General features: G+C 45.4%; 2 protein-coding genes across 11 annotated transcripts in view; both read right to left on the bottom strand.

Moving 5' to 3' along the window:
• Window positions 1–2316, bottom strand: part of LOC145716832 (tetratricopeptide repeat protein 28-like) — a 46091-nt gene extending 43775 nt beyond the window's left edge. The window contains exon 1 of the mRNA XM_081801915.1: window positions 2072–2316. Within this exon, the coding sequence (XP_081658041.1) occupies window positions 2072–2173 (102 nt within the window). The 5' untranslated portion in view covers window positions 2174–2316. The remainder of the gene's footprint in view (window positions 1–2071) is intronic.
• A 4578-nt stretch (window positions 2317–6894) lies between these two features.
• CHEK2 (checkpoint kinase 2) overlaps window positions 6895–24180 on the bottom strand; it is a 76256-nt gene continuing 58970 nt past the window's right edge. For all 10 annotated transcript variants that reach the window (XM_081801894.1, XM_081801897.1, XM_081801892.1 and 7 more), the window contains 9 exons: window positions 22341–22394; window positions 18842–18903; window positions 17201–17300; window positions 14879–14965; window positions 13734–13897; window positions 13425–13540; window positions 12302–12387; window positions 7935–8015; window positions 6895–7117 (listed from right to left, as the gene is read on the bottom strand). In XM_081801894.1, the coding sequence (XP_081658020.1) occupies window positions 7028–7117; window positions 7935–8015; window positions 12302–12387; window positions 13425–13540; window positions 13734–13897; window positions 14879–14965; window positions 17201–17300; window positions 18842–18903; window positions 22341–22394 (840 nt within the window). In that variant the 3' untranslated portion in view covers window positions 6895–7027. The remainder of the gene's footprint in view (window positions 7118–7934; window positions 8016–12301; window positions 12388–13424; window positions 13541–13733; window positions 13898–14878; window positions 14966–17200; window positions 17301–18841; window positions 18904–22340; window positions 22395–24180) is intronic.

Here is a 24180-nt window from a genome sequence, read left to right as displayed (position 1 = left end):
TGGGTGGCTCAGATGGTTAAGCGTCTGCCTTCGGCTCAGGTCATGATCCCAGGGTCCCGGGATCGAGCCCCACATCGGGCTCCCTGCTCAGCGGGAAGCCTGCTTCTCCCTCTCCCACTCCCCCTGCTTGTGTCCCCTCTCTCTCTGTCTCTCTCTCTCTCTGTCAAATAAATAAATAAAATCTTTAAAAAAAAAAAAAACGGTTGATTTTACAGTAGGTGAATTATACCTCAAAAAAGCTGGGTTTGTTTTGTTTTCTTTTTAAGACACTTAAAAAAAAGTGATGGGGAATGTAATATACTGCACGGTGACTATAGTTAATAATACTGAATTATATATTTGAAAGTTGTTAAGAGACTAAATCTTAAAAGTTTTCATCATAAGAAATTGTAATTATGTGATGACAGATGTTAACTAGACTTATTGCTGTGATCATTTTGCAATATATACAAATATTATATCATTATGTCCTAGATCTAAAACTAATGTTATATGTCAATGGTATCTCAATTAAAAAAAAAGAATTTAAAAAAAATCCAAATAAACTGCAAAAATGACACACAGAATAAAACATCTAATTTTTCTATTTTTCTTCAGATGCAATCTCAACTTCTAAAGTCTTGTCTTTCTTTATATTTATTTTTCCACTCAAAAAAAAACAGAAATGAAATCAACTCTTGAAATTCAAAAAACATGAAAAAAACAGCCCCTGAAATATCAATAACTTTCAAACAATTCTATTTTAGCACTGACTCCGAACTAAACATAAATCTCAATTTCAAAATATTACATAAAAACTACAAATACTCAGGTCTAAGCAAATTGCCAACTTTTCTGAATAAACAGTAATTCACATTTGCTTTGATAAAATGTAAATATTTACCTGCCTTGAAGTAAAAAAATCCTATAAGCCTAGTGTTCCCAAATGAAGAGAAAGAAGCATGCATTTTTAATTCAAGTTTTGTTTTATAATTACTTTTAACCTAGCTAGGGTATACATAGTTGATGGTTTACACTAAGCAATGTATACTCTGATTTTGCCTAGAACATACTGAAAACATGGCAATATAAACACAGAAGTTGGGACGAGAGAAAAAAATCACATTTTACAGTAAATCTCACAGAGATATTAATCTCAAAAGCTCCTGAAAATGTCTCAAGAGCTCCTATTTTGTAAACTCTCTAAGTTATTCAGTCTTCTTACAAATACTTAATGACCATCTACCATGTGCCAAGCAGTGCGCCTGGTACCAGGATGCCATGGTGAGCTATAAACAGAACAGGTCCCTGATCGCTGGAAGCTTACTCTAAAATAGTGCCTGTCGAATCTGCCTGATCATAACAACTTGAGAGTTTGTTAAAAATTCAAAATCTGGTCCTCTGCCTTGGAGAGTTTGAGTCTGTGGCCTGGGAAGAGCTGTGACGCCAGCATTTTTATCAAGCTACAGATTATTCCTATGCCTGGGCAGTTTGGGGAGCCAAATCCTCAGGGCCATCCCATCTCATCCTCTGAGAGCCACACCTCCAAAGTCCATTTTGCTCAGCATCCTTCACCCTGACCGATACCCCAAAGACACTACGAAGCTGGGGTGGATGTCAAGCATCCCAAAATCACTCTGTGCTGAGACACCGCCAGACTTGGTTCCTTCCAGGGACCGACAGCTTACTCCCTGTGATTCCACCTGGGGCTGTCTGCACCTGAGTCTCTCAGGGCAGCACCGACACCTGCCTCCAAGCGGCTGCCGTCTACCTCTCCCGTGGGCCCTGGGTCGGGGCAGCCGCCGCCCCGCTAAAGCGAAGGCAACAGTGGAGACGTGGTGCTCATTAGGCGCCGACTGTATACCCCCCCCAACCCCCCCCGCGCGCGCGAACACATACTCTATCCGAAACCAGCCGGGCTGGCGGCAGACCGAATCCCGCCGCAGAGCGGCGCGAGGCAGGACAGCTCGAACCCGGACGGTGGGGCGGGTTCCGCCTCGCGGCCGCTCGTCAGCTTCCAAGGCCCGGCCCGGCTCGCACCGACGGAGTTTCACAAAGAAAGTCTCCCGGCCCGCGCCCCTCACGCACTCACCGGCGCTGGCGCCGGCGGCGACTCGGGCTCCCGCCGCCTACGGCTCCGTGCCGGGGTCGTCCCCGGTGCTGGCTCGGGCGCCGGCGGCGGCGACTGCTCCATCCCCGCGGGGCCCGGGCCGCGTCCGCCTCGAGCTAACGGTCCCGCCAGCTAGGCGCGCGCGCCGGACCCGCGCGCCATGTTCCCGCCGTACCGCGCGCCGCCGCGGCAACCCACACCACCCCCCCACAACCGCGCACGCGCGCACTCGCCGCACCAGCTCCCCGCGCGCCTCCGCGGGTCCCCCCAACCGCGCAAGCGCGCACTCGCCGCGCCCCTTCCCCGTGCGCCCCGCCTCGCGCCCTCCGGAGCCGGCCGCTGTTCCCGGCGTCGCGCCCACCCCCTCCGCACCCGTCCGGCCTGGCTGGAGCGCTCGCCGTTCTGGACTTGGCGCCGCCGCCTGCCGCCTGCCGCACTGCAGACGACACCCGGGCAGGCCCCTGGGTAACTGCTCCGCATTGCCCCATATACTTCACAGGTCACGCCGGCCTTGCAGCGAGAGTCTGAGCCGGGAGGGAATTACCCCCAAGAAGTGCCGGGGAAGAACGCTACTAAGGTGATGAGATCCCCGTCATGGAAGTATGCAAGCACGTGCGCGAGAGTAAGTGGCACAGTGAATGCCCATGTCCCTGGGACAGCCAGACTCAGTGGAGAACCTGAGGTCGAGTCCCACATCTCCTCTAACCTTTGCGTGATTAAGGTCAGGTCTCTAGGGGCCTGTTTCTCCTTAATCAGGAAGGCCGATTACTAAGGTGTGTTGGGAGGACTCAAACAATCAGGATGGTGTCAGCACAGCTCCTAGTACTGAATGGTTATCAGGTGACAAGACCTAAGTAGTTTTGTGTACTGGTTAAAACCAAAGGCTCTAGGGAAGGGAAATCTCAGTTCAAGTCTGGCCTCCACCTCTTGCAAACTGGGAAACCTTTAATAGGTCACTTGACTGAAGCAGAAAGCCTTGATTTCTAAATCAGCAAATGAGAAAGTGGCAATAATACCTCACAGGGTTGAGGTGAACTCTCAGATGATGCACGTCCCTCCTTGAGCACGCCTGGCAGCACCACACTTTCCAGGCTTCACTGGTATAATTCTGGCCCTTTCCTTCCAAGACTCCTAAAAGCTTAATGAAAGGGGCTCTGCTCCCAAACTCTGTGGTATAATTAGCTGGGAGGGGTTCACTCAACCTTGGGGCTGTAGGGACTGTTACTTCCCACATCTTCCCTTTCCATTCTCTGCCCCAAACCTCTCTGAAAACCCTAAAGTTGGCAGAAAAACAACAGCGAATGTTTTTCCCTACAAGAAAAAAAAAATCTCCAAGGGTCTCTCGGAGTTTGTAAATGGTTGAATTTATTAATTTGACCTTTTCCAGATACTAGTGACAGTAATAATAATAATTCAACCTGGAGTAAAAAAAGAAACAAACTAAAAGTCTCAGGGTGGTAGCTCACTTCAGGCATAGCTGGATCCAGGTGCTCAATGACCCAAATCTTGAATCTCTTTCAGCTCCCTTCTCTCTTCGATGACTTCTCATGCAAGCTCTCCAGTGTCCCAGGCAGCACCTAGCTCATATCTGACCAGGAAAACAGGAGCTGTTTGCCAATAATTCCAGCCAGTCTCAGGGCTGACCTTCATTGCAATTATTTAGGTCAGAAGTCCCTACTTGAGCCAATCACAGCAAGACTGGCCAAACCCGGCTATACAGAGCCCCTCTAGAAAGGGGGTGGGGCCAGGATGAGTGGGAGGAGGGATACCTCCCCCAGAAAAAGTGATGCAGTTATCACAAGAGGCATCAGATGAGGATAGGCCAAATAAAAGATGTCCACTGCACCTATCTAGGCATGCAGCAGGTCAACCATGGAACAACATGCCTGTTCTACAGGAGTGGCAGTTACTTCAGGCACTGGGAAATGCCCCTCCACCTCTGCTCCCACCATCCACCTAGTCCTGACATTTCCCACATGTTAGGTCAAAGGCATCTCAATTATCTGCCCAACTTGTGTGTGCCCCCGCCACCCCAGAAACTGAACGGATTATATTATGTCCCTGCTCAAGATTTTTCCATGGCACCCTCTGGCTACTTATATGTGATCCTCCCACACTTTAAGGATGGAAGGCAACATTGATAGATCCCTTATCACACACCAGGCACTTTAAATGACATTCCCCCATTCAATCCTCACAAACACCATATGAGGCTGCTACTCTTACTGCACCCACTTTATAGATAAGGACATAAAAGTTCAGCAATTTCAAAGCCAAAGTCAGGAAGTGCAGAGAGCTCAGATTGGCACAGTATTGTTTTTACCACTAATGTTGCCATCCCAGCTCCATTTGCTCATTTTTTCGAAGTCCTGGGCCCACCTCCAGGTAGGAGGCTAGTGGGAGGAGCTCCACCAGGGAAGGAAGACCTTGTACCCCCCTTCAGCTTCATAGTCGGGGGGCAGGCAGACATTTAGTGTTACCAACTCCCCCTTTCCTCCATAACTTCATGGGATAAAGGAAAAGAATTGCCTCAAAAGAAAACTGGAGTGAGGTCAGGAAGAAGTGGATGCTGGGTGGCCCCAAATAAGCAGCTGACATCTTAGTTTCCTATGGCCTCTATTACCACAAATTGGGTGGCTTAACACAGATTTGTTCTTATAGTTCTGTAGTTCAGAAGTCTGAAATCATTTCCACTAGTGAAAGTCAAGGTGTAGGGTGCCTGGGTGGCTCAGTTGGTTAAGTGACTGCCTTCGGCTCAGGTCATGATCCCGGAGTCCCGGGATCGAGTCCCGCATCGGGCTCCCTGCTCAGCAGGGAGTCTGTTTCTCCCTCTGACCTTTCCCCCTCTCGTGCTCTCTCTTTCTCATTCTCTCTCTCAAATAAATAAATAAAATCTTTAAAAAAAAAAAAAAAGAAAGAAAGAAAGTCAAGGTGTAAAGGACTGGTCCCTTCAGGAGAGACTCTGAGGGGGAGAATCCATTTCCTTGCCTTTTTTCAGCTTCTCATGGCCGCCTGTATCCCTTGGCTTGTGGCCCCTTCTTCCCTCTTCAAAGCAGCTCACTCCATTCTAACTCTGACTCCTGTGTGTGTCCCTCTCAAACACTGTGATGACACACCCGTCCCAGAATGCCACACAGAAGAGACAGGATAATCTACCCATCTCAGGATCCTTAATCATATCTGCAAAGTCTCTTTTGCCACGTAAAGGAACATATCCATTTTCTGGGGATGAGGATGAGGTCATCTTTGGGAGCCATTATTCTATCTACTATGGTCGGTATAATCAGAGGGAGCGAATATAAAGTGCTCTGGAAACGGAGAAGGGCTGGTTGGCTCTGCCCCAAGAGGGGAAAAATGCCCTAAGAAACCACAGCCTTCACATTAAATATTCAAATGAGCTAAAAACCCATCTAACTTGGCAATCTCCACCTCATTCTTTTAAATATGCAAACCACTTAAATCCCCATCTAGCCCCCACCAAGCCCCTGCTCACACACACACACACCAGGCCAGCCAAGCCTCAGAATGCTTGCACACCCTTCTAAAGGAAATTGCCAGCCACCACCCAACTGCCCACGGCAACAGCTGTGTACCCCGAGGCCCTGGCTGGCTCATCAGTGGCATCAGAACCAAGGCATTCAACTCATGGCATGACCAGTGAGCTATAATGTGGCCTACTCTCAACCAGCCAAAGATAGAAGCAAAATCAGTGGGTCAGAAAGAGACAAGAGGAACCAAGCATTACAGCTGCCTGGGTTCCTGATGGATCCCAGGCCAGACATCTAACCTTGAAACAAATCCCCTTTATCATGAAGTAACCTAAATGAGCTTCTGTTCTTGCCACCAAGGTGTCCCAACTTACACAGATCATGGGGCTGTACCCTCTCACAATAATTTAACACACTGGCATTCAGGATTTAGATATCAGTCTCTTGTGAGTTTTGTCAGCGTGAGTCAGCATTCCTGAGTCTGACTGTATTTGAGCCTGAGAAGATGAGGAATATTAGAGTCAGGAAGACCTGGGTTGGGTCCCATCTCTGCCACTTGCTGTGTGACACTGGACAAGTCAACTTACTCCTTCATCCTGGGTTCCTCACCTACAACATTAGGGCAGTCAGAGGACTTATATACCATAGCATCACTGTGAGGACTGGACAAGATCAGCCAAGGGAAGGGCTTTATACAGGGCTTCCTTGGTTGTCATTGGCTCAACATGAAATGCCCACATGCCTCATTTGCATTTCCAAAATCCAAACAGCTTTGAAACCTGAGAGTCATCCATAACTCCTTTGACAGAAAAGTGACCTGCACTGACATGAGGCACTTATAGTCTTCTCTAACCCTTTTATTGTGAATATTTGCTGCAAAAGTATTTAAGTGCTTAGTTTTAGGACTCTACTGGGTGTTACAAATAATAGAGTTGATGTGCCACGTATCCTTCCTAAAACCAGGAAAATTTCAAATTTGACAACCGTTTTGGTCCTATGGTTTCAGCGACGATGGACCTGTACCTTTACACAGGTGAGGTGAGAATTTAAAACTGGCCTGTGGTATATGGTACCAAGGTACCTCCCATCTCATGAAGACTTTGGTGACTAGCCAGTCTCTACAAACCACCCCAATCTCCAACTTTCTAAAGGGTCTTTCGAATTTGTATGCAGCTTGCCCAGGCTGAGACCAGGGATACCCACCTGGTTCCAGCCAACATAGAACAGCAGACAAAAAGCACAAAACTGCAAATACACAAAAAAGGTGTGCCGCTAAAGAGCTCATCATCAAACAGAAGCCAAAGCCCCAGGTTCCACTAGGTTTGGAATTGTGTATTGATGATTGTGAAAAAGCAACCATCCCCACAATTAAAATAAACTATAAAAAACAGATTTAAAGAAAATGGCAGCAGGTTCAAGAAGGCAGGTTTCTTTCATGTTCAACCAAAGTTCACGACACAGCAGCACACACAGCCAGACGCTTTGTGGTGTCAGCATCCTCTGCTTCCCCTTCAAGAAGCCGCTTTTGACTTGTGGAAGGCTGGAAGTAAAAAGGGAGAAATGTTCAAAGAAAACCACTGGCTTTAAGATTATCAAAGTGTCCCACTACGCTTCCAGTACATTTGGAGCATTTCATGTGAAACTTCTAGTACCAAGAATTAGGAGTCGTCCCCCTTGACATCTGAACCCCCACCACACCTGCCCAGAACTCAGACATGCTTATTGAACGGACATTGCTCTCCCTTGTGGCTTCTGACCACTTGATGGATACTGAAAGCAAGCAGCATAAACACCCTCCCTCCTCTCTGTACTCTCCTCCTAAATTATGAAGTTTAAAGGAACTACAATACCTCTTGCTGGGAGCCCCAAATCTTGCTCTTTTGTGGGAAGACCATCTTTTTTGTCTTTGTTTCCCATTCATAAAATTTCGAGGGGACAGTGGGGAGGAGGGTATTATTCATCAAAAGAAGGCAGGATAGGAATGAAGAGATATTAACTAATCCTAACAAAGAACCTTGGAAGAATAACATTATAATCAATAAATAATCAACCACTTGTCCAGATTATAAATTTCCAACAAGTTTAAATTTGAACTTCTAATACAGTCTTCCAATTTTGCCTTGCAGGAGACCTCTTGAATGACAATCCCTGACTATGCTTCTTTAATGCATCAAACATACTCTTCTTATTAAATCTTCTAAGGGTGCTAGAGCAGATCGAGCTGAAACAAAATATCTACCACATTATTCCAAAAAAATATTAAGCAATTGCTACTAAAGAGACCTTTCAAGCTCATTCTCCTTGCTCATGAGCTCTTTAAAACTTAGCCTACATTTAACGACCATCATCTGGAATACCTGGGCCGGGACTTGGGGTAGAGCCGTTGGCTTATTTTCTTCAAAAAGTAAATTCTGAAATTTTCTCTTCATGTCCTCATCCTGTGAAAAAATGAAAAAAAAAAAGAAAGAAAGAAAACCTAAGTAGACTGTGTCTGAAGGAAAGAACGCTCCTAAAAAGACAGGGCCGGGTTGCCCCTGGAAAGAAAAAAGTGGGTAAGGACACCCAGTCTGTCCACCAAAAGGCAGGGTCTTGCTGAGGCTCCAGGAGGTAATGGGCCATGCGCTTCTCAGCTCTGCCTTCCCGGAGCACTCTAATCAGCAGTCAATGCTCAGTTGACACTGGCTAAATCAAACCCACATGCCCTCAGTGGGTCAGAGAGAACCACAGACGTTAGCAGTCAACAGACTTTCAGAACCAGCATCCCAGATCCTGAGAAAGGGTAATCAGGAAGCCAGAGGCTGGGACTGGCTCAGTCCCCTGAGAGCGGACTCCATGAAGCTCCCCAGATCTTTCCAGGAGGTGTCCCCTCCCCATGCCAACACTAAGACCATTTACTAGGGCCACCCTAACAAAGCAACCCAGCACCCCAGAAAATTCTCCCAGCAAGTACTACACAAGTCACCAGAAGGACTTGAAGCCCACAATATCCCAGAGCTAATGAGAAAGGAAGACAGATGAACAGACCACAGCATTACAGGTGTTTTGTGCTGCTAGAGAGAGAAGGTGGGGGAGGTGCATATGTGCATAGAGAACTCCTGCCCAGATGTCTATGAGGATAATTCCCACCTCTATGAATGTTACTTCTGCAGGGTTCAAGGATTTGCATCTAGGAATCCTGAAAAGTAACCTGGTGCAGCTCTCCCCCCCTTCAGAAAGATGAAACATCCCATGACTAGGATGGGGCCAGCTGGAAGCCCAGCTCAGCCACTCAAAAGTAGCGTGTGCACAAGACAGACCCACAGCTGCCTGATTCTAAAGCCCCATGTACCTTCCCACCCAACCTCCTCCCATTCCTCCCACTAAGCCAAGAGCACCACAGTAGGTGGGGACAGAGGGCATAGGAGTGAAGGCCTCCAATATTCAGCAGTTTGGTATGTATAGAAAAATTGCACTGCTTGAGAATTAACTCACCTGTTCTATATCTAGTGGCTGAATCACCTGCTTCCAACACAGTTTATTGCATCACTCGGTGTAGCGCCCCACTGCCCATTCTGAGAGCACCACGTTCATCTGGATTCTGCTCCACAATCTCCCTTAGGATCTCACTTCCTACACTATGCCACTCTCAAAATTCCTTCCCCTCTTTCCTCCTATTCCTGCTCACAACCTCCACCGGGAATGCCCTCCTTGCTATCCTGCCCATCCATCTCACCCACCTTTCTCATTCACTCAGTGAACAACTACTTCCTGATCGGCCTTAGATGCCAGGCACTGTAAAAGGCAAAGGGGCCTCCATATAGAGGGACTCAATCAACAATAAAAATGCGGTCCCCCATTGTGACTAAACTGTGTCCACCTCCGCCCCCGAAATTCAAATGTTGAAATAGTAATCCCCAATGACTATTTGGAGACAGGGCTTTTAAAGAGGCAATTAAGTAAAAATGAGACTATTAAGGTGAGGTTCCAATCCAATATGACTGATGTCCTCAGAAGAAGAGAAAGAGACACCAGGGATGTGAGTACAGAGAAAAGACCATGTGAGGACAGAGAGAAGGCAAGGAGAGACGCCTCAGGAGAAACCAAATGCGCCAACACCTTGAAATCGGGTCTTCTAGCCTCCCAGACTGTGAGAAAATAAATTTCTATTGTTTAAGCCAACCCGTCTGGGGTATTTTGTTATAGCAGCTCGAGCAAACTAATACACCCACGTCATCCCCAGGCCACTCAGCCTTTAGAAGCTCTTCATATTGTGTGAACCTGTGAATACCTGAAACCCAAGAACCGTGACCCTATCTCATTCTGAGGATCCCCCCTATACTCTACACCTACCCCTACTGCTGCGTGTATCCCACTTCCCTGCTGTGACTGTGGTCGGGGTTGTACCCACCCAGACTGTCAGCTCCCCAAGGCAAGGACTTATCTTACTCTTCTTCACATCCCCAGTACCTAAGTGTTGACACATGAGCTCATTAACTGTCCTCTGAAAGAATGAACGCACAAAGAAATGAAAGCACACAGCAACATGCCATATGGCAGCTCTTTAAGACAGCCAGACAGAACTGCCCACAAGCCTATTTAGGCCTATATTTAAAACAAGTCATCGGGAAGCCTGGGTGGTTCAGTTGGTAAAGCGTCTGACTCTTGATTTTGGCTCAGGTCATGATCTCAGGGTCATGAGATCGAGCCCCGCATCAGGCTCCACGATCATCACAGAGTCTGCTTGTCCCTCTCTGGCTGCTCCTACCCCACTCATGCTCTCTCTCTCAAATAATAAAATATTTTAAAAAATGATAAATTAAAAAAATAAAACAAGGCATCAATTAGCAGTAATATTGAAAAAGGAGCTCATTATATACCACAGCAATGTGTATCTGCAAACACCTTTCTCGGAGATGTCTACAGTCTACTCAAAAATTTAAATTGTAAAATGCCTCAAAGGCAAGCAGGAAAGAGTTCTCGATTTCAGAAAGTGAATATGAGGCCAAAGAGTGGATGTTATAGGGGTGTCAGAGGATGATATAAAGGATGTTCCTCCCGCCCCCAAAAAAAGGATGTTCCCCAAACTGAACACTGTTAAGAGCAAAAGAGACTGGAACTCACATTCCAAACACTCAGTCGAGGGCTAGACCCACAAAGCCATTTGGCTTCTTCAAAAACAGTGAAATTCCCCAAAATAAAACCTAAGCTATCACTAGCAGATGATTAACACAGGCAGTGTCTGCACTCTTGTCCTCACTGTGCTCATTCCACCTTTTGCAGCAAAAACAAAATGTGGACAAGAGTATTCCAGTGAGACCACTGTGGCACGACTGAACCTCACCTTTTCCTCAGTTGTTAGTAACAGTTTTCTTCTGAGACAAACAGAACAAGAAAAATAGGTTACGCACGTTCGTGAATTGCAGGCGGCTACAAACCCTGTTCCCTGGCCTAATTGGCAAGCTCCATTTTTTTTTTTCCCCAAGACTAGCACAGCTCCTCTACGTCCACATCTGGCCCCAAGAGTTTCCCTATTAGGGCACATAAAAAGAGCCAAGAGGCATGTTTTTCTTTTTCATCAAAATTAAATCCCCACATGCAAAGGCACCCTTGTTTCCAAATTCCTTTTCTCCAGGGTCCTGCTGTTTCAAATCTGTGTGGTCTATTAAGTGCTAAATCATCTGACAGATTTCTTCTGGGGGGAGACTGCTGTTTCCAGGGCAATAACCCAAACAAATATATCTACTTTTTTTTTTTCTTTTAAGGATTTGTTGTTCTCAACCTGAGCTGGCCTGAGCATAACTGTTAGGTATGGAGGGCTGGAAGAGAGAAAGAATAGGGACAGTCTTCCCAGAGTCCCAGGAGCACAATACTGAGACTGGACGGCCTGGATGAGTTTCTGGGCTAGTAATCCCCAGAGTACTTGAGCCTCTAGCTCAAGCTAGCTGGTTAAGTTCCCCATCCCCACAGGAAACAGACCAAATGGAAATTAACAAAAAGGGATATGGCTGTGCTGAGTGGAACTGCACTTAACAGAAGGCCTGACATCCATCAGAAAACCTGCCCCACGCTGTAGCTAGTTCTAAAACCAAAGATCAGTCCAGCAAAGCCACAAAGGACTTGCAAGTCTGGCAGCTAGAATGAGGTCAGGGTATAATCCAACAACAGCCACAATGCTCTGGCAGGGACACATAGGTAATACAGACTTGAAAGGTGCACTAATGGCATGTTTACTCACCAAGAATAAGTGGGACCCTATATGCCCAATCACATAGGCTTAAGAAATAACCAGATCCTCCCCCAGAGAAGCTGCCCTCCTCCTCCTCCTTCCCCGGCTCCCCTGACTTCAGGCTGAAGACAGCTGGGATGCAGCCCATCCCACCTGTTTGAGGGAAGAGGCTAGCACAGGTGGGGGTGGCGGTGGAGGTTCCGAGCTAGAACCACTTCTCAAAGTACCACTGCCGAACTGCAGACTCAGGGAACCCAAGTGGGACTAGGACAGGCCATAAAGTGAGCTGTCCTGGGATCCCAGGAGCCACAAGTTGAAAAGGTTGTACCCAAAGACACACCTACACTCATGAACCATATACACACAGAAACATACCCGACACACCTAAGCTCATTCTAAAGCAGGTGCATTAAACAGTCTCAACAAAGCGACCACGTTTCCAACTTCTTCCTTTATCCCTCAGGCACAGCTAAGAGCTGCCTATATAGTTTATGCCAGCAAGCACTGTCCCATACCCACCTGAAGCCACGGGTGTCTTAAGGCTTCCTCTGTCGTAAAACGCACCTTTGGATCCACTATCAACAACTTCTTAACAAGGTCCAGAGCTAAAACAATGATAATCAAATATCAAATCATAGTGGAAAGGGTAGATACATTAAGTCAGCAAAATTAAAGTATGCCAGAATGACAGGCCAACATCCAGAAAGAGAGAGAGGCTAAAGTCATTGCAAGTCAGCAGGTGTGGGGGGCAGGGACCCCCTCCCCCGCAGTCCCTCTTACTGTCTGTCTTCAGAGCTCTCGGAGAACACTAGGAATGACCACAATGCCCCCCATCTCCCTTTGCTCACACATCACCACCTCTTCAACGCTCCCTGTTCCCCACCTCGTTGCTGGACTCAAGTTCAAACTAATTAAATCTGAACTTCTACCTAGTTCTAGGAAGCTCAGGATGCTCGGCCAAGGCTCTCGAGACCCATGCATTGACAGTGAGAGTTTCTCAGCCAGCAACAGGCTCCTTGGAACTGCAGGTTTGGCAGAAAGAAAGCTTGACAGCAAGCAACAAGTGGAGGCTGGCTTTTATATTGCAACAATATTATTCCTTCGACATTCTAAGGTTTGACATCATAAGGTTTAACAGAATCATCTATGTTATATGACCTGACAGTTTTCCTTTTCTACTTTTCCTTTTGAGAAGTACAAAGTTATACTTTTAAATTCTAAAACACAAAGAAATTACTTTAGCTCTTACATGCTTACCCAAAGGAGACTTTGTACTAAAAAGTTACTTATTATTTTGTACACTTACTAGGTACCAGACACTTGCTTAGATTACAATTACCCTCACAAAAAACCTTTAAGGTAGGGGTCTACTGTACCCCCTTTACATATAAAGGAAAGGGTAACTCAGACAGGTTAAGTAATTTGCCTAAGGTCACAAAGCTAGGAGTAGCAGACCCAAAATATGAGCCTTGGTCAGCCTGGTTCTGGAGCCTATGTTAACTTCCTTTGCCCCTCAAAAGGTGCAAAACAAACAACAGAAAATAAGAACAGGAGGAACGTAACAGAATGTGAAAATAAATTTCCACAACAGCATACACACATTTTAGCAAACCACAGACTCTTAACCCTTTCATATCCATACCCTTTTCTGAGACCTCTGCCCAGACTTCAGAAATGAAATTGAATTTTCCACTGGTGATCTGATCCTTCAAAGACACTTGAGTCTTATGCTCAGAGAAAGGTGGATACCCACTAAGGCTTAATGTTGGTAGAGAGAGAAAGGAAAAGAAATCAAATTATATTCTCAGCGGCATTCAGACATACAGATTATTCTTTAAATCAATGATCAAAAAAGGTCACTCAATGTAAACACAAGCTCTCTACCTGGACACGTTTCTGACTTCGCCTAATTATCTCCAACCAGACTCTGAAGCAATGAAACTTTTCTTACCAGATAAAAAGAATCACTCCTAAACTCCAGCAATCCACAGCTCGGTTATATCCAGCAGTCCCAAAGGAATTAAGAACCTCAGGAGCCAGGTAGGTGGGAGTCCCACATAAGGTTCTCATGAGAGAGGTCTCCCCCAAAATCTTAGACTGCCCAAAGTCAGTAATCTAAAATTAAGGACAAAAGGGAATCATTTTTAATGGTATCATAAAATAAAAAGATTAACATAGTTGGGGCGCCTGGGTGGCTCAGTCGTTAAGCGTCTGCCTTCAGCTCAGGTCATGATCCCAGCCAGGGTCCTGGGATCGAGCCCCGCATCGGGCTCCCTGCTCCGCCAGAAGTCTGCTTCTCCCTCTCCCACTCCCCTGCTTGTGTTCCCTCTCTCACTGTGTCTCTCTCTGTCAAATAAATAAAATCTTAAAAAAAAAAAAAAAAAGATTAACATAGTCTTGCGAGTCCTAAAAGGCATGCAGGCTAGATCAGTTCCTATCCTATATGGTTCATGCCTGCTGTTAATCTGGAATCTCTAACGTTAACACTGCAAGTTAAATTTCATTTTGCTTAAATTAAAATTTCCAGGCCAAGGAAGCTCAAGGTTTCCTCTCCAACTTATCTGTGGTTCTCTGTAACCTTACAAAAGGTTTATAACCCTTATCAAACCCAGACTCTACGGTCCTAATTAGTTATCCAGAGTTTTTCTTAGACCCTAGTTTCTCAACCAATCTCAACACTGGAATGTTTGAGGAGCTTGGAAAAAATACTCATACCTTCAGCAAATTCTGAGATGCAGTCTGGGTGTCATGATTTATTTATTTTTTTTTTTTAAATCAACAGGAGATTCTATAGTGAAGCCAGGCTTGGGAAGCACATTGCCTTAGAAAGCATGGGAAGAAAGGGGATGGGATTCTCTCATCCATCTAGATCCCTCCTTCCTCTCTGAACAGAAGTGGCTTGTATACAGTGAAGCTCAATAAATGCTCATTAGAATCTGAATCAGAGCAATACTGCCTGATCACTAAAATAACTGCTAATAGTGGAAAGGTCAAATTCTCTACCTTTTTATGCTCCCACTTTTTACTTGATGAATTTTATAAGTTTATGAACAGAAATCTACTGGAGTGGCCACATAGAGAACATAAATTTCTTACCTTTATAAGACAGTCCTCTTTTTGAGATGAGAGTAGAACATTCTCTGGCTTTAAGTCCCGATGTATAATACCATTTTCGTGAAGGTACTACACAGAAAGGGAGGCATGACCCTTGGATTTATGGAGTAGGTAAGTGAGTAAAGACACACACACACACACACACACACACACACACACACACCCTTATAGCTGGGTGAAACCACAAGCCAGGTTACGCACAACCACATTCCCCCAAATCATAGAAAACTACTGGGTAAAGGGCTTAATGTTTACAAATTTTTCTTTTCTTTTAAGATTTTATTTATTCATTTGAGAGAGTGAGCAAGTGAGAGAGAGCACAAGCAGGGAGCGGGGAGGAGGGAGAAGGAGCAGACTCCCTGCTCCCATGCAGACTCCCACGCAGGGCTCAATCCCAGAACCCTGGGACCATGACCTGAGCTGAAGGCAGGCGCTTAACCAACTGAGCTACCCAGGTGCCCCACAAATTTGTTTTCAGGAAAATCTTTAGGGGCACCTGGCTGGCTCAGTCAGTAAAGCATTCGACTCTTGATCACAGGGTTGTGAGTTCGAGCCCCACGTTGGTGTGATTAAAGATTTTAAAAAATCGGGCACCTGAGTGGCTCAGTTGGTTGGGCGACTGCCTTCGGCTCAGGTCATGATCCTGGAGTCCTGGGATCGAGTCCCACGTCGGCTCCCCTGCTCAGCGGGGAGTCTGCTTCTCCCTCTCCCGCTCCCCACCTTGTGCTCTCTCTCTCTATCTCATTCTCTATCTCATTCTCTCTCTCAAATAAATAAAATCTTAAAAAAAAAAAAAATTTTTTTAAATCTTGAAAAGAAAAAGATTAAAATGCCACTTATAACAATAGACCATTTATTTCACTCTTCAAAATAATAAACACCCCTTCACATTACCAGAAATATAAGGTGTCAATTTCAATAGTAAAAATGTAAATAGTAAAAATAGTAAAAATGTCAATAGTAAAAACTGAGCCTGGGTGGCTCAGTCAGTTAAGTGTCTGTCTTCTGCTCAGGTCATGATCCCAGGGTCCTGGGATCAAGTCCTGCATCAGGCTCCTTGCTCAGAGGGGAGTCTGCTTCTCCCTCTGACCGCCCCCCCTCCATTCATGCTCATGCTCTCTCTCTCTCCCTCTTTCTCTCTTTCTCACAAAATTAAAAAAAAATGTAAATGGGTGATAAAAGTATTTTGAGACCTTATTAAAGTAAACCATAAAAGTTCCATCAAAATAATGTATTTGGTTATTCTTTCCCTGAGAATATTTTTTAAAGGCCTCTGTAAAGTACCTAATTGTAAATTATGTTTAAATACCCAGAGTTCACGTATTCCTCAACACAAAAACTGAGTTCATCTTCACAATCTCTATGTCTGAAATGCAATGTTGATGTTTGTCTGTGTGTTCATCATTTTTATACACCAAGTCATTTCTTTGGGAAAAAAATTCCCACATCCACTGATCTGCACTCAACTCATCGGGAGAGAATAAATCATTAAGAGAGTAAAGCACTGGTTAGGGGCTAATGGACTTCAACTCATCTGGATGCCCCTCTGGGCCGGGAGCAAAAAATTCCTCCAAAATACTGTTAACAGGAGAAAGACCTGTCAAAGCCCCCAGGGAGGGCAAACCCAGGTGAATCAGCCCCAGGAAAATCTCCCTCAACCCCCACTCAACAGGGGAGCTGCTTCCAAATCACTGTTTCCTGCGGGGAGTAGGTCTTCAAGGGAAGAAATCTTGGCGGGGACTCGCTACAGCTGAATTTGGTTTGAAAAGGTGATGTTCGGAAGCAGGCAGTGTGCGACCCGACCAGCTGCTCTTCAGAAGAGAGAAGGCGGCGCACGTGCCTGCCCACCCGCCGCCGCCGTTCACAGGATGCTGCACCTAAGGGGCCACCTGTCACTGTGCGGCGGGGAGAGCGATCCGTCTGTCACAACCAGCCCGCCTTGCCAGCCTTACTCTCCCACCTGCCGCAACCCCCCCGCAACCCCCAGCCAGTAAGGGGGAGGTTTCTACAAGGTTCAAGCCCAAGTAGAGATCAGTACCCCTCAGACAGACCTCCAAGTTAAAGAGAAGACAAGTGGGGCCCTGTTTATTTCTGTAACTCCCCCTCTTCTGTCGCTTAAGCTTCCCAGCAAAAGCTTTCCCGGCTGAGTCAAAGGGTGGAGGGATGTTTTTGCCAAGAACAGAACACAAGCACAGACAGACTCTGTGCCCTCCGGGTTCTACGCACCATCCCTCGCTTTCTGCCTGACTTCGGGAGCAGTTCACCTACAAGCAGGGCATCAAAGGAACCGAGGGAACCCTTTACCTGTACAGCCAGGAGCATCTGGTAAAAATAGAGTTTGCACGTAGCTTCTTTCAGGCGCTTATTCCCCACCACCCTGTCAAAGAGCTCTCCTCCTTCCATCCTGAAAGACACAGGCAAAGCAGGGGGCTTGGGCGGAAGACAATAACGCCAACAAGACACTGTTTCAGACAAGCAAAGAGCTGCCTTTTTTATTCACTCTAGAGGACTCCCGTTTCTAAGGGCAGTGAAGTAGCAAGTCTCCTCTCCACGGTTAAGAGGTCCTCGCTGGAAACGAAGGAACAGGGAAAAGACGGAAGGAGTGGGCAGTGGGCACCGGACACACGTGGGAGCTTTTAAGAATCTGACTCAGTGGACCGGAGGTGGAGCCCACAAGTTTGCATTTTTATCACACACCCCAGGGGATTCTGTGGCTGGGCGAGAGCAGCAAGCAGAAGCTCGCAACCAGGCAAGCGGGGTCTGAACCCCAGTTCCCTCACATCCCAGCTGTGGGACTTTGGGCAAGTTATATCACCTCTTTGAGCTTGTTTCTGCCTCAAAAAATTGGGATAATTCCCCCCCTTCACCTTGATGGCTGTTGTAAAAATTAAGAGATAATTAATGTAGGTAAGGCAGTTGGCACAATGTGGTTGCTTGGCAGGGTTATTCAATCCCTCTGAACTTCAGTTTCCTTTTCTGTAAAGTGGAGCTAAACACAGTAACCCATCAGTAACTTGTAAGTCACCTGGATGACTGTCATGAAGGGTGAAGGAGTCAATCCATGTGAAGTGCTGAGAGCAGGAACTGGCCCATAGTAAGCACTTCATTAGTCTCAGTGACTGTTATCGTATTATTATTGAACTGTTTTAAGTAGGTCCAGACAGCAACAGATATACCCTTAAGCATCCCAAGGGTCGTCCAATCTTTCCTAGTACTATGACTGAGGCTGTTTACTATAAAATCTTGGTGGCCAACCTGCTTAGGCACTGTGGGCCACTCAGGAGCAAAGCCCCGCCTGACAACAGCCGCTCCCAGAAACACTACATATTTATGTAGGAATGAGCTTCAAGACAGGCCTCTGCCAGGGATGAGGCAGGAAATTGTTTGGGCCACACCACAGAAGACAGGACTTTGTGGTTACTGAAATAGACCAGCAAGTAAACCAGCAACAAAAAGATAATCAGGCGCCACCCAGTACTGCGATCCTGAGCAGAGAGATCCACCCAGGCACGTGTTTCAGAATAATTAATATCCACCTGTGTTTGAGCAACTACGTGTGCCGGGGGCTCTGCTGGGCACTTTCCATCCCTCATAGTATTTAATCTTCATGACTCTGCGCATGGGGGTATCATTATTACCACCCCCACAACACAAGGAAAATAAGACTCAGAGACATGAAGTAAACTAACTCACAGGGAGTCACCTGCAGAGTGGGATTCAGACTCAGGCCTCAGACCCAGGGCCTGGAACCTCTAATCCATGTGCCTTTGGAAACACTGGAGGAATTTTAAAATCAACACTAACCCCACATGCACACTTTGCGAGCCCCACCAACACATACATATGATGAGGGTTCCCAGGATGAGAAAAATGCACGCCAGCCTTAGATTCTTTGGTGGTTTATAAGCAATTAAATAGAAACAAATAGAAAAGTTTACTACTTACAATTCCAAAACAATATAATAATCTTCGGCATCAAAAAAGTCTTTAATCTTGATGATACAAGGCTAAGAGGGAAAAGAGGAAAAGTAGTGAGAGGCTCCCCCAAGAGGAAAACCACAGGAGCAGAACTCGGGCATTTGGTCCCCTGCCTCAGGACACTTTGAAGTTCATACTGCAGAAAAGGCAGAACAGCACTGAGCTGGCTCCTTAGTGAAAACATCCAAGAAACCCTCCATCCCACCAAGTTGGTGAGGGAGGGTTCATGATTCACACACAAGGATGGCACCATGGAAGGAAGGCCAGTCTCTTCCCAGCATTCCTCCTTACTGTCCCAGAACACAGGTACTGAAGGACACCTAAGGAACCCGAAGAGCCTAACACTAGCGTACATCCTCCTCTCTAGACCACAAGATACCCCGCCTGCCCTAGATTCCCTGTGTTCTTTCCCAATGTCACACTTGGCTCGCCACCCTCCTGCCTGGTGATCCAGCCTCTGGGCACAGCTGGCCTCCGGCATCAGGCCCCCAGTTCAAAGGCAACGCTCGGAATGTACCCACAGCCCCCTGCATTGGTTCTCATCCGTGCTGCCTCATGCCGCATCTTCAATGCCTGTCTCCCCACCAGATTGTGAGCTCCAGGAGGGCAGAAAAAGGAAACTAACACCCACCATGGGTCTCCTTCCATCAGGCACTTCATGGGTAAAGTCTCAGTTATCTTTCTAGAACCAACACTCAGCAGAGAAGCCAGCAAACAGGAGACATTCATATGCTGCCGATTAATACAATCAACAGCAGTAATAGAAACACCACCCACTGAGGGTAGACTCTGCCAGCCCCATTTTGTTTTGTTTTGTTTTTAAAGATTTTATTTATTTATTTGACAGAGAGAGAGAGAGCACGACCAGGGGGAGTGGCAGGCAGAGGGAAAGGGAGAGCAGTCTCCTCGCTGAGCAGGAAGCCCGATGTAGGGCTCAATCCCAGAACCCTGGGATCATGACCTGAGCCAAAGGCAGACGCTTAACCGACTGAGCCACCCAGGCACCCCTGCCAGCCCCATTTTGGTCATGGCATACATAATCATGGGAGTAAGGCTGAGAGCAAACCAGCTCCACCACTCCTTACCTATGATCATAGTATGTACTTGCTCTGTGTGACCATTTGTTATTGTCACAATAATGAAAACACTGGATATGTATAGTAGTGTTAAATATTAAGAGGAAAAGAGAACTAAAATTCTCATACACTGTAACAGGAAGGCAACAGGCTATCTAAAAGTGATAAACCAGGAGACAGCAGTTTATGCATATTATGTAGAAACATGGAGATACACTGGTTTAAAAAAAAAACAGATGAAAGAGTTCTAAAATGTTTGTGGGGGAGGATTAGGGGGCTGCAGAGTTACAGTCCGTGTATAAACCTTTGAGCAAGATTTGACTCTCTAGATTCTACGCATGTGATCAAAGGAGAAGCAGAAGAAAAGACACACATGGAAAAGGAACAGGAGATCAGAGGAACAAATGAGAGCCGTTTGGTTCTGCCTGGCTTCATCCGGCAGGGCCGGGCCCACCTGGGAACAGATGGGTCTGGGAGCTGGTGCAACACGAGGAGGTGCCCAGCAGTCAAAAGCCTGTAGGCGCCACCACCTCTAGGGTCATTCATTGGCTGCAGCATCGTAGCTGAAGGTGTCTCTCGTGAACCAGAAGCTACTACCCTACACCCTCCACTTAGACCATACAGGGAACAGTTTAGGGAATGACAGATGACTGTCATTCCCCAAGCGTGTTCTCCACACAGAGAGCTTGGTGAGCACATCTCATCAAATTCCTATACCGACCTTTAAGGTATGTATCCTTATTGCTTCCACTGCAGAGATGAGCAAACAAAGGCTCTGAAAAGTGAAATGACCTTCTCAGAGCCAGGAGGTAAGAGAGATGGGATTGGGAACCCATGTCTGTCTCCCCACTAGGCTGAAACCATAGGAGGGGAGGGACGGCCAAATCCATCTGTGCTCACCACCGCCTGGGCCTTAGAAGACAGGCTGGCACAGTAAGTGTCTGACGACTGATTGGATCAATGCCTGGCTCCAAGTGCCAGGCTCTGCTGGGCTATCAGGCTCTACTCATTATCCCCCAAATGCACTCATAAGCCCATATTTAATTTCCAAGAGCTTTCCACATGCCCTTGTAAATTGCCCAGAAATCTTGCAATTTCTTTCTAAATCGCCAGAGATCTTTTTTGAGGGTTCTAAATTCCTCTCGACTGCAGTGGACATTGGATTTGTGTAAATGTTATGTTTGGGGATCCTCTGACATCAGGAAAAATTCCCTGAGGATTTGGAGTGTTTATCTTACAAGTATGTTTGAAACAAGCAACCCCACCCCAGAAAATTAGAGGGCTCCTCTCTTTAATAAGAGATTCCAGATCGCTTGGGGGAAAAAAAGGCTAATTCAGGGAAGAAGAAGAAGTTGCAAGGGAATTAGAAGAATGCCAAGCCAGGATGCTGGTTACTCAGATTCTCCTGCGTTCAAGACCCAACCACTGGGTTCTAACTATTGTGTCAATGGCGGTGATCCTGCTCTTAATTTCTATTAGTTGTTTGGAGCATTTGAGGAGGTGAGAGAAGGCAGAAGAAAATCTTTTCATTGCTTGGAGGTTAAGAACCAGAATAAGATCCAGGCGCCTGGATGGCTCAACTGGTTAAGCATCCCACTCTTGATTTTGGCTCAGGTCATGATCTCAGGGCTATGGATCAAATGCCAGCATCAGGCTCCTCACTGGGCATGGAGCCTGCTTAAGATTCTCACTTACCCTCTCCCCTCTGCCCCTACCCCCCCTCAAAAAAAAAAAAAAGAACCAGAATAAGATCATCCTTAGCTGGACAGACTGGAGGTCTAACTGCAAGTTTCAATTCCAGTGCCAACCTAGCTCATGACTTCAAGGGGGTTCATGACTTAATGAAGAAACAGAAAAAACAATGAAAAGGAAGATGGGATCAGTCCACAACTCTAACTTCTCTTCTCACCTCTTAAAAGACAGACTCACTTTCCAGTGAGAAAAAGTCATCATTGGACAAAAGATAGGAACTATTTATACCCACTGAGATAAATGGAAATCAGCACCATCAAAAGGTATTCAGAGGTACTGAAACTTCAGGTATAACTTAACCAAATTTACCAAATTAGCATTGTCTTCCCAAACATAACCAGTTGATAAAATACTTAGGAAATTTACGTGTTTTGGTCAAAAACTCACGAAATATCACAGTTATTTAATCATGAAATCTTTATACAGTATTGTCCTCTCAGAATTTCAGGGTAAAGCTCTTTCCAGCTAAATACATACACCCACACATATGTACCCACACATAAACATACACAAAACACACACACACAATTAAGGAACCCAAGTTAATACTAGCTTTATTAAACTGAAATACTTTGTACTGCCCCCATATTTTGAGAGAAATGGATTTAAGTACGGTCATATTTTATAGCAATACTTACATGATTTAGTTTTTTCAAAATTTCTATTTCTGTTTCAACCTTGGGAGCTGGATCCTTTGATAAATAAAAAAAACATTAAAGTCTGTTAATAACAGTCAATATTTAGAAAATGCTTAGTTACAACTTAGTTGAGTAAAAGCTGCGTTGAGTTCCACATACCCAGCCCTACCCATACAGACAATTCAAGGCTTAGAGGTCAAAGAATTAAATCAGTTACCTAAAAATCACCCTGCAAAGTGCTTGGCAAATAGTAAGCATTCAGTAAACGACCAGGCCCTATGCCAACCTCTTTATGTAAAAGAGTCATCTCACAGAAGTCTCATAATCCTGAAGTGAACTGGGTTCTATAATTATCCCCATTTCACAGATGGGGTAACTGAGGCACAGAGAAAGGAAGCCACTTGTTCCAGTTCTCACAGCCAGAAACAAGTGTGCTTCCACTGTTCTCACACTTACCTGGTAAGCTCTGTCTCCCTTTTTTTTTTTTTTTTCAAGTTTTTATTGGAATTCCAGTTAGTTAACATACAATGTAATATTGGTTGTAAGCTCTGTCCCTCTGGCTGTGGAATTGTTTATACTCATAAAAATGATACAATAAACAAACCACAGACAAGAGGTATTCAATTAAATTGTAAAAGGAAAATGTCAAGCCAAATTTCTAATAATGGAGCAGACACAGGTACCAATTTGCTGCAGGCTGACATATTTACTGAGACACCAAAGAGAGGAAGCATCAGGGGACTGGAACTGCTCTCTGCTGCAATTCCAAAAGGATGAATCGACTTACTCAGCCTCGCGGGCTACACCCTCCAAAGCGAAGAGGATATAGAATTACATATTTATGTAAAATGGACTTCAGCTAAGAAACCCAGATGTTTAATTTTAAAAGCCTGCCTCTTCCTGTAAGCTGTTAAACTCATTACCAAGTCAGGCTGTACTCTGATGATAGAGAGGTCTTAAAGAGTCCAATCTGATTTGAAAGATGAAATTAAGAAGTACAAATTTGCTCCAAGTCATTAAGAATCTGGTAGGTATTTTCTTCCCCCTCAAAACCGGAAACAAATCCAGAATCACGGGGAAAAGGATCCACCACAAAGTGAACACAGAAAGGAAATTGCTCTTGCCATGTGAGAATGGCATTGTCCTTGGGGCGTGGTGGGGGGTGGGGAATAGCTCTTTAAAGAATGTTAAAGTATAATGGCCAGAAACAGGATGGCCACAAAGGAAAAGGTGATCAGAGATCTCACTTTACATTACTTTGTAGGGTTCTGTGTTGAAAGACCAATACATTTCACCAATGCAGTAAATGTGTATTAGAGAAAATGTGATAAAATGAATAGCTACTATACAGAGACTATTAAATAATTTAAGATTTTTAAATATCTATAGATGCTAAGATATTCACTGTTTCGTTATCGGGAGGGGCAAAGAACTAGAAATTATTCCAAATGATCAAAGAGAGCAATGGGTGAATAAATTATAATAAAGTTCATGAAAGAGAAGCTCGATCATCACAAAACATCTATTAGGGGAAAGTTTATGCATTAATGCTTATGGGGAAAAGCAGAATACAAAATTGTATATACAATATGATTTCAACCATCTAAAAATGTAAATCTGTATGAACAAGGACCACAAGGAAAAAGAAAACTAGAAACAGCTGTGGAATTACAGTGGTGGGGATATGGCTGGGTTTTTTTCCCCCCAATTCCCTTTCACGTACTGTAAAAACTAGTAACAACTTGGGGGGGGGCGAGAAAACACTTCCTGCTGGGTGTATTATTACGTTGGAACCAAGCTATTGATAAGTAAATTCTAGGTTAGTTGAATATACTCAAAA

Source organism: Leptonychotes weddellii, chromosome 13 (assembly GCF_054177405.1).
Source record: "Leptonychotes weddellii isolate Sample4059 chromosome 13, ASM5417740v2, whole genome shotgun sequence".
NCBI classification, from domain to species: domain Eukaryota; kingdom Metazoa; phylum Chordata; class Mammalia; order Carnivora; family Phocidae; genus Leptonychotes; species Leptonychotes weddellii.
The sequence above is the reverse complement of the archived record's forward strand: the minus strand, read 5'-3'. Positions and strand labels throughout refer to the sequence as shown.